Source organism: Onychostoma macrolepis, chromosome 06 (genome assembly GCF_012432095.1).
Source record: "Onychostoma macrolepis isolate SWU-2019 chromosome 06, ASM1243209v1, whole genome shotgun sequence".
Lineage (NCBI taxonomy): Eukaryota > Metazoa > Chordata > Actinopteri > Cypriniformes > Cyprinidae > Onychostoma > Onychostoma macrolepis.
The window spans coordinates 3,642,528-3,656,074 of record NC_081160.1 but is presented as its reverse complement, the minus strand read 5'-3'; the positions used below and the strand labels follow the sequence as shown (position 1 = coordinate 3,656,074).

At 37.4% G+C, this 13,547-nt stretch overlaps 1 protein-coding gene across 15 annotated transcripts in view; it reads right to left on the bottom strand.

Moving 5' to 3' along the window:
- ptprfa (protein tyrosine phosphatase receptor type Fa) overlaps positions 1-13,547 on the bottom strand; it is a 272,540-nt gene that overhangs the window by 24,270 nt on the left and 234,723 nt on the right. For 8 of the 15 annotated variants that reach the window (XM_058780183.1, XM_058780172.1, XM_058780177.1 and 5 more), the window contains 3 exons: positions 6,866-7,023; positions 6,196-6,207; positions 5,570-5,682 (listed from right to left, as the gene is read on the bottom strand). In XM_058780183.1, coding sequence (XP_058636166.1) covers positions 5,570-5,682; positions 6,196-6,207; positions 6,866-7,023 — 283 coding nt within the window. The remainder of the gene's footprint in view (positions 1-5,569; positions 5,683-6,195; positions 6,208-6,865; positions 7,024-13,547) is intronic. The other 7 variants (XM_058780174.1, XM_058780178.1, XM_058780184.1 and 4 more) reach the window with 1 other exon arrangement.

Genomic DNA, 13,547 nt, shown 5'->3' with positions numbered 1-13,547 from the left:
ACAAGTGATTTCAAAACGTTTCAGTTGGTTTATTTATATCGTGTATATATTATTTATCTCATATAAGATGCATTTGGTTGAGTTACGCTACAGTAAAGCGCTTCATTGTAGTAGCCTACTATACGGTGAATATCTCTTCAGTGCACGGTGCGAGCAGGACAACAATGCAGAATATTAATAACTATGACACTGTCATATACATAGCATTATAATGAGAACACTATTATAATAAAACACTGTGATTTTTTTAGTGTTTAGTTGTGTTTCTGCATGTTATTGTGTGAAGAACGTGTCCACAAAAGGAGTTCATTCAGAGCCGCGCAGACGCATTCATGTGCATTCGGGGCATTTTGTGCAGATAGTCTATAAGTTGTAATATTAACGTTATGTTATATAAATAACAAAGCATATTCTATGTGAGATAAATGAGTTAAATCCCATTGATTAAAAACCTGCTATCATATGCTTCATTCTACTGGTCATCTTCAGCGTGCGCAGCTCAAAACAGAAATGCAGAAAGTTATAACTACGGTCATATAGGCTACATAATGTTATGATGAGAGCACTATTGTAAAAAAATGTTGTGAATTCTTAAGGGTTTCGCTGATGTTTAATGTTAACTATCTTTTAATCAAAACATAAAACATTATTTACCCCGTTTGTATCTGGGCGTCCGTTACACATTTTCCCTGTGTATTTATGACTGTCGAATGTCTGACTTGACTCTTGGTAATGTATTTTGCCCCACCCCCAAACATATAATTCGACTATCAGTCGACTATCGGCATGATTCGAAAATTCCGATTCGACTATGAAAATCCTTAGTTGGGGACACCCCTACATCATTCACATGACACAGCTGACTGGTTTCTTTCACATCAGCAGCCACTAAGCTTTCTGCTCAACATTCAAATACTCAAGCTAGTGCTTGCTGTAGCAGTTGCAGTGTGCTTCAAAACCCTCCACCTTCCCCAGCTCCACCTGTGAAGATCAGCAACAGGTAATTTGATGTATATTATATATAGGGGTTATTTTATATGTGTTTTATGTGCAGCAACAGTATTTCTTACATGTTTACAGCAGCACGTATGTGGATGTATTGGCAGTAGCAAGTTTCAGTAGCACTTGCTGTGTTTAAATAAAACTGAATGCATAGTATGATCAGAGTTATTTATTAAAGGGGTCATCGGATGCCCATTTTCCACAAGTTGATATGATTCTTTAGGGTCTTAATGAAGAGTCTATAACATACTTTGGTTAAAATTTCTCAATGGTAATGTAAAAAAACACCTTCTTTACCCTGTCAAAATCAGCTCTGTTTTTATCAAGCCGTTTTTAAGTCCATGTTGCTTCAAATGCTAATGAGCTCTGCTGACCCCGCCCCTCTCTTCCGTGGGGTGACGTGCAGACTGTGAACTTCAGTCACGAAACTGGCTAACTAGCACATTATTAGGAACAACCTGATCTCACAGAATTCCGTGTAATGACCACGGACCCTTAACTCAGAATCTGTGGTGGCATCACGGAATCGCCGAAAATTCTGTGATGGGCTCACAGAAGTGATACCAATGTAAGTCAGTGACAGGCATCAGCCGTGCTCCACGCACGAATCCATTACACGGAATTCTGTGAGACCAGGTTGCAAATTATATATTGGGTAATAACATTGCCATTATTGCATATATGTTGGGGTGTGATTTTTCAATGTAAACAGTCAAAACTGTTTTATTTATATTACATTATTTACACATTTATGAGCACGTAACCCAACCCCTGCCCCTAAACCTACCATTTGTAAATAAAACACAAGATATAACAGACAGACACAACTACCGTCATAATTTATTCAAAAAAGTATTAATATTCCAAGTCTTCCGAGGCAAAACGATTGATTTGTGAGAGGAATAGACGCGATTGCCGCAGTGTGCTGCAGTCTCTGTGCGTAAATTCAAAAAATGCCGCCAGAAGAAGCTTTACGTCAGCTTTAGTTGTGAAATACCATTGGCTCTTGCGTGTCTCGTGATCGATTGTGTCATGCTGTTGCGACAGGCTATTGGTTCTTGTATGTCTCGTGACCGATTGCGTCATGATACGGCCCGGGAGTATCTTTTTGAATGAGATGTGAGCGCGTTAACGGAGCGGGATCATTTTCAGCGATTAAAACCTTGTGTTTTACTCTCTTCTTCGCATAAAGACTTTGTATGGCTTCAGAAGACTTGGAATGCAACACGACTTGTTTGTAATGCTTTTATACTGCTTGCTTATGGACAGTTTTTGCAATAAATACCCGTGACTGCACTTATATTTGCCTGTGTGTGTTTTATATTGTTCAGAAGTGGGTAGGTTTAGGGTAGGGGTGGGTTAGGTGCTCCAGTGAAAGTATAAATTTATATACAAATATAACTGCATCGGAGTCACTCTTTTTACGTGGTCCGATGCAGCGCTGGTGTAACTAGTGAATCCGTGCGTGGACCACGGCTGATGCCTGTCACTGACTTACATTGATATCACTTCTGTGAGCCCATCACGGAATTTTCGGCGATTCCGTGATGCCACCACAGATTCGGGGGTTAAGAGTCCGTGGTCATTACACGGAATTCTGTGAGATCAGGTTGTTAGGAAAGGCGATCTGCAAAGATTCATAATGAAGAAGTTTAGATGAAGCGCGAACATAGATGCATTTAGGCAGATCGGGGATCAGCGCATTCCCTTCAAAGCGAAAGTAACGTTAATCCTCTGCGTCTTCAGTGGCTCAGATGTCGGGAGTAAATGATGACTGCTTTATTCATTATTACATCCAACAAAACACCTCAATCGCTCAATCGGAGACGTTCTTGTTTTCCCCTGCACCAGAGTCGACACAATGGCACAATGGATGACAGCTCACTCAGGGCGGGTCTAAGGTAAGACGGCCTTGTATATCAACTATCGTGGGAGGGGCCTGTACAGAACTACGTCGTTCTGACAGGAATCTCAGAACAGCCTGATTTGAGAAAGGGGATTTTAAAAAAAAAAACACTGGGTGGATTTGTATCATTATAGGATGGATGTGTACTCACACTTCCAACACATATTTATGTTCAAACAACTTGAAAAGTGAATTTTGCCTCCGATGACCCCTTTAAGTAAATACACAACTGTAAAAAATTTGGAATTTTAAATGTTTTTGAATGAAATTACCGAACTAGGTTGCATTTATTTGATCAAAAGTACAGTAAAAACAGTATTATTGTAAAATATTTTTTACAATTCCAAATAATTCTTTTGAATTTGAATATATTTCAAAATGCAATTTATTCCTGTGATGAAACCTGAATTTTCAACATCATTACTCTAGTCTTCAGTGTCACATGATCCTTCAGAAATCATTATAATAGACTGATTTGCTACTCAAGAAACATTTCAGGTTATCATCAATGTTGAAAACTGCGGCTTTATATTTTTGAGGAAACCATGATACTTCGAAATAACAGCATTTATTAGAATCAAATCTTTGGCAACATTATAAATGCCTTTACTGTCACTTTTGATTCATTTAATGCATCCTTGCTGAATAAAAGTATTAATTTCTTTTAAACAATGTACTGGCCCTAAACTATTGAACTGTTGTGTAAATAAGGTCAATTTCTACATCAACCTTCCAAAGAATAAATCAAAGCACTGTAATCTCACAATTGAAAGGCACTTTGTCTTCCTTTAGTTCACATGAAAGCTCTCGTTTCAGAAATCAAGTCTGGCTTTCAGCATGTCAAAACACAACAGGATGTTTAAATTGCACCTTGTGTATCACAATATTCACTGTCATGAACGAGGCGCTGGAATGTAGTTTGCATGTCTTTAAACACAGTGCCTGAAACATCAAGTATTTATCTACAATACAAACAGCCTTTATCTGTGAGGTAAGCCATTTTTACATTTTCAAAGTGTCCTGAAGCTTTTTGAAACACAAATTCTAAACTTTCACAAGTAAAAAAACAACAGCACTGGTAGTCTGGTTCCTCATTTGAAGATTCGCAAGCAAGGAAAATCAATTTCCATGGCAGGGAAGTTGACATGAATATTTCTCCCAGTTTCGCCATGAGAAAGATTGCGCATCAGTCGAGCGTGCGCTCGCAGCCCAACAATCTGACATAAGAACATGAGTCACTTTGCAACTGAAGCAAAAGCAGATTCTTATTGAAGTCAGCAAAATGTCTGAGCATTCAGAAATTTCCCCTGAGAGAGAGAGAGAAAGAGAGAAAAATAGAAAGAGACAGAGGGGGAAGCGCAAAATATGGATTGAAAGGAGCGAAAAAGAGAAGGATTTTCTCCAGTGAATCATCCTGTTTAATTCTATCCATCAAGTTCAAAGCTCAGTCTGAACCAAATGAAGCAATAGGATGTGATGCTGCTGTGTGTGTGTGTGGTTTGAGATTAGCTGGCAGGTTCTGCTCCTCAGTGTGTCCTTCACCTGACAGTGCGGCTCTGTGAATAATGTTTTGTCTTCACACTGAAGCTCCAGCTGAACCTGACATCCATAAATCCAGTGAACAGTTCTGTCTCTCTTTCTGAGGTCTACATCCAAACAACCCCAAACTGATTTGTTTTCTAAAGACACTCTGTTGCAAAAACTAGTGAGCATTTTAAGGTATCACAAAAGCACCGTTACAAAAGACCTCGTTCTGAGGCAGTACCTCATGTATCCTTTAATGATCTCAGAATGCATGTTCAAAGATGATGGACTGGTGAAAAGAAATGCCTGTGATAGTACAGTCAGTATAGAAAAGTATGAATAAAATAGTTCGATACCATTAAAAATGGATTATTTTACCCAATCTTTGTGGGTGCTGTATTTGCTTATGCTTAATGGAGTATGCTTTTAACTAAGCTAATATGAACTTCTACAATGTAAGCCCTGTGGACCATCCAGTGTTTTACTATTTAATATTTACTACTATTTTACTACCATTAAGATACTAGTATAATCAGAATTTTTATTATCGTATTATTGTTGTTTTTGTTAAAGTTTTAGTTAATTTGTTATGTTTTTGTAATTTTTATTAGCTATTTTTAGTTTAATTTATTTTCTAAAACGTCTATATTGTTTTTTGATTAATTGTATTGCTATTTAGATTTAGTTATTTTAGTACATCAAGTGAGGTTTATTTATTTATTTATGAATTTCGGTTAAAGTTTATTTTATTTCAAATAACAATTTTTTTGTGGTTTTAGTTAACTATAATAACTCTGAATAAGCCATATTTTATGGACAGGCCACTCTTATTCATCATGGATTTCTATTCCAACTGTATTATTATAAAAATCTACTGGTTACTGGTTACTAATATGGCTAATATATGGCTATAAGCTGTAAAATATGCAGCCACCAATTTGCCATCCTGTAATACTAGAAACACTGACACTTTTTTTTGAATAGTGAATTTCGAGTGAGCCACTCAAGTTTTCAAGAACGGCCCTTTCACACATGGAAACTCACACTGGTTTCAAACACAGCTTTGTGTGTGTTATAAATGTGATGCTGTTTATAACTCATTATTTTGGTCCATGGAAAGCGTCCATCATGACGTACCTTGCGTTTGATAGTTGAGCCTCCTCATTTCCACGGGGTCAGAGGAATGGGCCAGTAAGTGATCTTTAACTCCAGCCGAGTGCTCATCTTTAGCCGAGGGAGAGGAGCGCTTCCTGTGCAGACAGGAAATGACATCAAACATGAGCATACAAACACACAGAGATCAGGTGGATGTGTATATATGTAAGATATTTCTGTAACACTTTACAATAAGGTTCATTTGGTTAAACATTAGAATTAGTTAACATGAACTGACGTTCTAAAGCATTTATTAATCCTAGTTACGTTCAATATTTACTAATACTCTATTAATAGTTGTATCTGTTAATATTATTTAATGGACCTGAGCTAACATGAACAATGAATAATTGCAATGTATTAACTAACATTCTCAAAGATTAATAAATACAAATGTATTGCTCATTGTTAGTTATTGTAATGTATTAACTAATGTTAACTAATAGGACTTTACTGTAAAGTGTTACTGATATTTCCCGTGTGTTAGTATGTGTTAGAGAGCAGCAGCACTAATCTGAGCTCAATTAAACTCTTCAATTGCCTCTCATTAAACACCAAACACAAACAAGCGTTTATTATCGGATCAAAGAGAGCCGCTCGATACCCACCTCTCCTGTTTGCTGCATCCCGCAGAAAGAGACAGAGAAGCAGAGGAGAGAAAAGAGAAAATGTCACAGGAAGAAAACTGTACAGACGCTGTGTGTAGGGCGAATTTGTCAGGATTGTTGAAATGCCATTGCTACTAATGAGCTCCGATTCGAGCTGACATTTGCAAAATGAGTTTTCTTTTCACTCAATAGACATCTAACTTGAACTCTAGGCATTTGATTCTCCTGCACTCTTCAAAAAGGCCGAATGGATTTGGTCATAATTGAGAAGAGGGGCACATTTTATCTGAGACTTGGACATAATTTGGGGAGATCAGATTTTTGGTACAGTAGGTGTGTTATCAAATATCATTTCTGCAGTCTAGTTCAAAAATATATTACCATTATTTGATCATTAAAGTTCTGTGAAAGCGTTCAGGAAAAAAGAAACTGTTAAATTGCTGACTGTAATAGTGAAATAAGTTTTCTTGACTTTTTGATTTTCTGCTCTTACATTGAGTCAGCAATGTCTCTGAGAGAGACCGGCTATTTATACCTGACAGGAGGAAGTGCAGTAAACTCTAGTTTGCTACACACGGCGAAAAAGAAAATATGGTCACTTAAGCAGAATGCAATACATGCAATCTTAGTGCTGGATGAATGAGTGTATTTTTCAGTAAAGTAATAGTACCTTTTGAAGAGCAGGATGGCGATGACGATGATGATGATGAGGACGACAGCTAGCACAGGTCCCATCACCCACAGCATCTCTGGGTCCTCAACATGACGGGACATCCCGCTGTGGAGCTTCACCATCATGGGATCAGAGTAAGGGCTCACCGTGAACATCTTATGATACAGAAAGGAAGAGAGGATGGAGAAAGGACAAGCATTACTAAAAAGATCAAAATACATTCATACATATTCTTTATTAAGTCTACTTTGCACATTTCCATATCAAAGTTATCAAAACTATGACATAATACAAATAGAAGTAAGGGAAGTATGCAGTAATAAAATACATTAAATCAGGGATTCAAACTTTTTTGCCAGTCAAATCCGTTTGACCTGAAATATTTTTTTTTAATTTAATATTTCAATAATTTAAAAACACATTTGCATGTTCATGGTTCTCTGATGTCAGTTAATGGTCACGTGACATGCAAATAAATCTAGCATTTTATGATTTAATTGTTAGGTTTTCATGAACTCATGAATCCCAGTTTGGGAAACCCTGTAAATGAAAACTCTTTTAAATTTGGGTTCTTTCAAACTCTATTTTAGAATCATGGGTTTTCTTTGTAATTTTTGTTTATTTATTTATTTGTTTATTTTTTGACAACCCTTTGACCTCAAATATTTCTTTTTAAGTTCATATTTCAGTAATTTAATTATTAAAATATTTGTATTTTTTATGTTTATCTTTTTTTAGTAAGTGTTTATAAGTGTATTTAGGCAAATATTTACTCTTCTCTTTTTTTTTATTTTACATTTTATGATTTAATTAATTGTTACGTTTTCATCAGCTCACAAATCCCTGTTTGGGAAACCCTGTAATAAATAAATCAAAACTCTCCTAAACTTTAGTTCTTTAAATCTCTTTGTTTAGATTCCAGCTTAGTTTACTCTCGTCATAAGAAGACTTAAAACAATGCTTTTTCTTTATCATTTGGTTACAACTCATCTATTTAAGCATCCATGACTAAATACACACACACACACACACACACACACACACACACACACACACACTGTAGCAATTCATACATATGGACAAATGGATATAAATTATACTTGTTTATATAATTATATGTCTATAAAACTGTAAGTGAATACTTAAAATTACACTATAAACATTATTGTAATGCATCATACATTATAGGATGTATTAGAAGATGTGACAGAAATCAAGCAAAAATGTTGTCTTTAGTGTTGTCTACACCATCTATAAAAAATGCTAAAGGTTGAATTTTGTAGGTGTATTTCATAAGTCAATATGCGTGTCAACACTGTCACTGTCAGCCTCAATGCGATGTTTAATGACATTCAGTGATCACATGCAAACTGAAATCTATTGATGGGTGTTTGAGCAGAGCAGGAGGAAAACCTTCACATCTTCAAAGTAGCACAGAAGTCAGGCTCCTTCCACAAACGCTGGCAACTAATCGTCTTAGTAACACCTTTTAGACAGCACAGCGGGGCGCAGGAGAAAGAGGGATGGAAACAGGAAGATAGAGGGAGAGTGAGAGCGAGAGAAAGGGCTGAGGGAGGGGTAACCTCTTCCATCCCGCTGAGAAGCGGAGGATACGCATCATCAACCAAATCCCATCAGTGCTACACCTTCTGCATTCCCTCCGGAAGCGACACCAGGAACCACAGAAACCATCGCTGCCCAGAACTCATTTATAGCAGCGCAGCACAAACACAGAGTCTCAGAGGAGTCTCGGCACTTAAAACCACAGTCCACCCAAAAATGAACACTGTCTCATCCTTTATATATATATATATATATATATATATATATTTAGACATTTCACAAAATACCTTCTTTCATGTCTGCAGAGGAAAGAAAGTCTCAAAGGTTTGAAAAAACACACTTTCCTACTTGATATTTTTTATCATTTTCCAGTATAAATATCTAAACTAATAAATACATAAGTTCAACATTAAGGGATTTTATAAAAAAAAAAAAAAAAAAAAATGGTATAAAAACTAATCAACTTTAAAACTCATGTTTTTAGCATGAACATACTTAATTTTGCAGAAAATAAGACAAATATGAGTACTAAAAATGATTTTTTTTTTGCAGTGCATAAGGGTGAGTAACAGACAGTGACATATTTTTCATTTTTAAACAACTATCACTTTAAAATTCATTCTGAGATAAGTTTTATCTCAATATAAACACAGATTAGAAAACATCAAATCTAATTTGACACATCTGAGAGGAAAACCAAAGAGAATATTTTATTTGTCAGTAGCTGCTCTTGCATCGCTCAGGAGACTTTTTAAATACATAAAATCAGATGCAAATAAGTCTATAGTTGACATACAGTATAAATGTAGTGCTATAAAACGAAATGCGAAACAGCTAAGACCATTTATCAGTTAAGTTTATACAGAGATCTATATTTCTAAGCTACAGACAAATTTGAGCACAGATTGAGACACTAGCTATGTTTCCATCACGCTGTTTTAATATGCATTTTAAAGTATCGCATGAGAAACGAGTGATGGAAACGCCAAATTTCAAATAAAGAACCCTTAATTCACAAATAACTTTTTACGCTAGCTTGAGGTGGTTTTTGACTTAAAGGGTTAATGCGAATAATGGGAGATGGAAATTCATTTTGCGAATAAATAAAAAAAAATCATGTGACTTTGCGCTATGAGACGGGATAACTTGACTAGCAGCGGACTGATCTCGTTCCACAGCATCTTAAATGTTGTTATGGTCATTCTGAAATGCTTGAGCAAAGTCTGTCATCAAAGTATGTCTGTATAATTGTCTTACACGACTGCGTTCCCAAACAGCAGGCATTCACCTCATAAGCAATGACAACATTTCATCTGCTCGCTCTGAGGCGCAAATCATTTTTCATATATGACAATTATTATATTCAGTCGCTTTTCCTAGTTTTCTTAGTGATATTTCGTGCCAGTTTACCAGGAAGTGACGATTTTGTTCTCTTTGACTCATTGGATGGAAACGGTGCTTGTTCGCAAATGTTTTATGCGATATTCCAATTTTGCGCATAAGTTAAATTCACAACTTTGGATGGAAACACGGCTATTGTTGAGATATCTTCTGAAACTCCCAGATACATGTGTGAGATTCTCCATGAGACTCTCCAGTTTAATGTAGGAGGAAGAATATCTCATTTCCCCCCTGTTTAAACATGTTTTATGTCTAATTATAATGTTTTATTATTATTATTATTTTTTGTCCACAGGAATGTTTTTGGGGAATGATTGGCTGAATGACTGACAGCAAGGAACACAACAGTACGGTAAATTGTACTGTTTAGTTTGTGTCAAATTAAATCTAGCATCCACTCTGAATGAGCTTTTGTGTGCATCCTGATTGGCTGCTTTCCATTCGTTCCTTAGAATTTATCCAAAGAAAAAACACTTCTTTCACAAAGCCAGTGACTCCAAGTTCATCTTTCATGCAATTATGTAAGAAATGAAAAAGCTGTGATGACTGGATGAGCACTCATTGCGCTGTAATCTTGATGAAGTTGTTTGCTCAGAGGGACGGGTGAGTGTGCTAATGTGCACGGCACATCATAAAACTAAATGGATCAACTTTCAGGCTGTAAATCATCTTAAATGCATGTCCACCAACTCTTTCCAGAGTGAACAGATTTTGTTTTTAGCCTTGAGACAGTACGAAACCTCCTGGCAACACCATTGCAACCCTTCATATTTAAAAAAGTCTTTTAAGGGCTGGTTCACACAGAATGAATTTGCACATTCCACTATGCTACTTTTCCATTGTTTTTCTATGTAAACACACTAGACAGATGTGTTTGACCATTGTATCTTTCCCTCGACATGCTGTTCTAAAAACATAGCGCTCAAGTTAAAATAAGTTCAGCTTTTAAAAAACCTGTATCGAGACCTTGTGTTTTTCCCAATTCCACTGCCTGTGTCTTGTGTTTTTAAAATTTTTCATGAATGGCCTCTAAGTCATTGGGCCCTATTTTAACGATCTAAGCGCATGGTCTAAAGCGCACGGCGCAGGTGCACTTAGGGCGTTTCCGAATCCACTTTTGCTAGTATAACAACGGGAAAAATGGTCGGCACTCCAGGCGCGTGGTCTAAAAGGGTTGTCCCTATTCTCTTAATGAGTAATGGGTGTGTTATTGGGCATAACATGCAATAAACCAATCAGAGTCTCATCTCCCATTCCCTTTAAGAGCGAGTTGCTGAGATCACGTGACCCTTCGACAGCGATGCACGTGTAGTCCTTCGATCTGCTCACTCTGTCAAATACTGTATAATCCTGTCAGTAAATTTCGAACCGCTCTGTATTTGATCCATCATGAGTACTTCAACAGTCAAAGACAATCGGAAATGAGAGATTGAGCAATCGACAATAAAGAAAAAAATCTAAGATTCCACCATCTCCAGAGAGGATCTCGACAGTGCTATCGCTAACGGTATCAAGCTAGCACTTAAAGAGCAGCAAAGTACTTTGGATTCGGTTGTGGCCTCGACAGGAAGAGATGCGGTATACTCTGTACTGACCCCAGCATTGCGTGACCTGCGTGCGGACATACAAGCAATCAACAATTCTGTTAAGGAGCTAAGAGCGGAGCTTGAGGGACTAACTAGTGCTGTGAAGCAGACACGTGACCGGAGCTGGAGCAACTCACTGAGAAGACAACGGACATTGAAGATAGGAGCAGGAGAAATAACGTACGACTGGTGGGGTTGCCGGAGGGGCGGAGGGCTCCGATGCAGCTGTCTTCCTCAGAGCTAATGTTTCCAAGTGGATCCCTTCCCTGAAAGGCCATGACATCGAGATTGACAGGGCCCATCGCGTGTATGACGGAAGGAAAAACTCCGATCGGCCGCATCCTCTCATCTTCCATGTACTAAGATGGCATGACAGATCGGCGATCCTGAAGGGTGCTCGGCAGGCATATCCGGTGAAATATACGTGTTACGCTACTATTTTTTCCTGACTTTAGTCCAGCCACAACTACCAAGAGAAAGAGCTTCAATCCAGTCTTGAAGAAGATGACAGCACTTGGTCTCCAGCCCTTTCTCACCTATCCTGCGGTAATTAAACTACGGCACAAAGGTGAGCAGATTATGTTCGACTCTCCTCAGAAAGCGGAGGATTTTATCAGCTCACTGTCACAGAAGAAGACATATGCTGCAGCTCTACAAAGCAACGAGAAAACAGCGGCCACCATCTCCATCTCTTCGGCCCAGCGAGAAGAACTTAATGACCGTGATGGAGGCGATTCCAGCTGGCCAGGAGAGGATAATAACTAGGTGGACATGGACACTTGTTAAATCTCTTTTTCTCTCTCTCTCCTCCTGGGATATTGTTCCTATTTATCTGGCACAACTGTCTCTTTACTGGTAAGACTAACACCCTTTTTTTTTAGAGGGGTTTAATGGAGAGTAGGTTTAATTACAATAATGTTTGACTATGTGGGCCGTTGTTGTTCCTGTTTCTGTGTTGCTTTTATTTTTTAAAACAGACATTCATACTTTTATTTATTTTACCTTATTTCTAAAAGGATTTTTCATCTAGGTGGCTTGGTATCTAGAATACACACCAGCGTTTACATGTTACTTACAGAATGGGAGTGCTTTTGCTTTTCTGTACTGAATACAGAAAACAGGAGGACTGGCTGTACCAAATTTTGAATAGTATTGTTGGTCGTTCCATTGGGTTGATCCTCAATAGAAAGTTTCATGGAGAGTGATTGAAGCTGACAAGGTTAAACTAAATAGACTCCAAGATATTTTATTTAGTGGCACAGGGAAAAAAGGTGATAATTATAAATATATAAATTATTGAACGTCTGATTGGAGGACCCTTCAAATTTTGTAACAGTTCACCTTTATGGCACAATTTTAATTTTGTATGTGGAAATCGTCCATTTGTCCAACCCTCTTGGTCTTCTTTAGGCGTAAACACGTGCGGTGATATATATGATAACCAGGGCCTCTGTTCATTTCAGACATTAAGAACTAAATTTTGTTTATCAGCATCCGCATATTTAGTCTTTCTTCAATTACGTTCTGCTCTCAAAGCGTATGGAGTTCCTTGGGCATCTCCCATTTCCTCTCATCCTATGCGGGATTGGATTGCACCATCTTCTGGTTGGCCATCTGTTTCCTTAATATATAATAAAATTATTGATTGCATTACAAAACCTCTTTCTATTAAATCTATTTGGAATAGGGAATTATCTGACCTTAATCTATCTGTCTACTGGGAGAGAGTGTGGTCTAACCTCAGCTTAACATCTAAAAACTTAGCTCATCGTCTTATTCACTTCAAAGTCATTCATAGAGCATACATAACTCCTTACAAAAGATTCAAAATGAAACTACAACCAAATTGTAACTGCCATATATGTAATACTGCATCATCAGGTACTTTTCTTCATATGTTTTGGGAGTGTCCTATCGTCATTAATCCATGGACACATGTAAACCTGGTTTTATCCTCCTTACTACAAATTGATTGCTTTGCTAACCCAAGTTTGTGTCTTCTTACAGTTTTTCTCAGTTGCTTTGGTGTATTTCTCGAATCGTCCTTAATATTTGCAAAGAAGTATGTGCATTTCTCAAAACAATTCATTCAAACAGCACCACACAATGGATTTCCTGCAAAAGCCTGT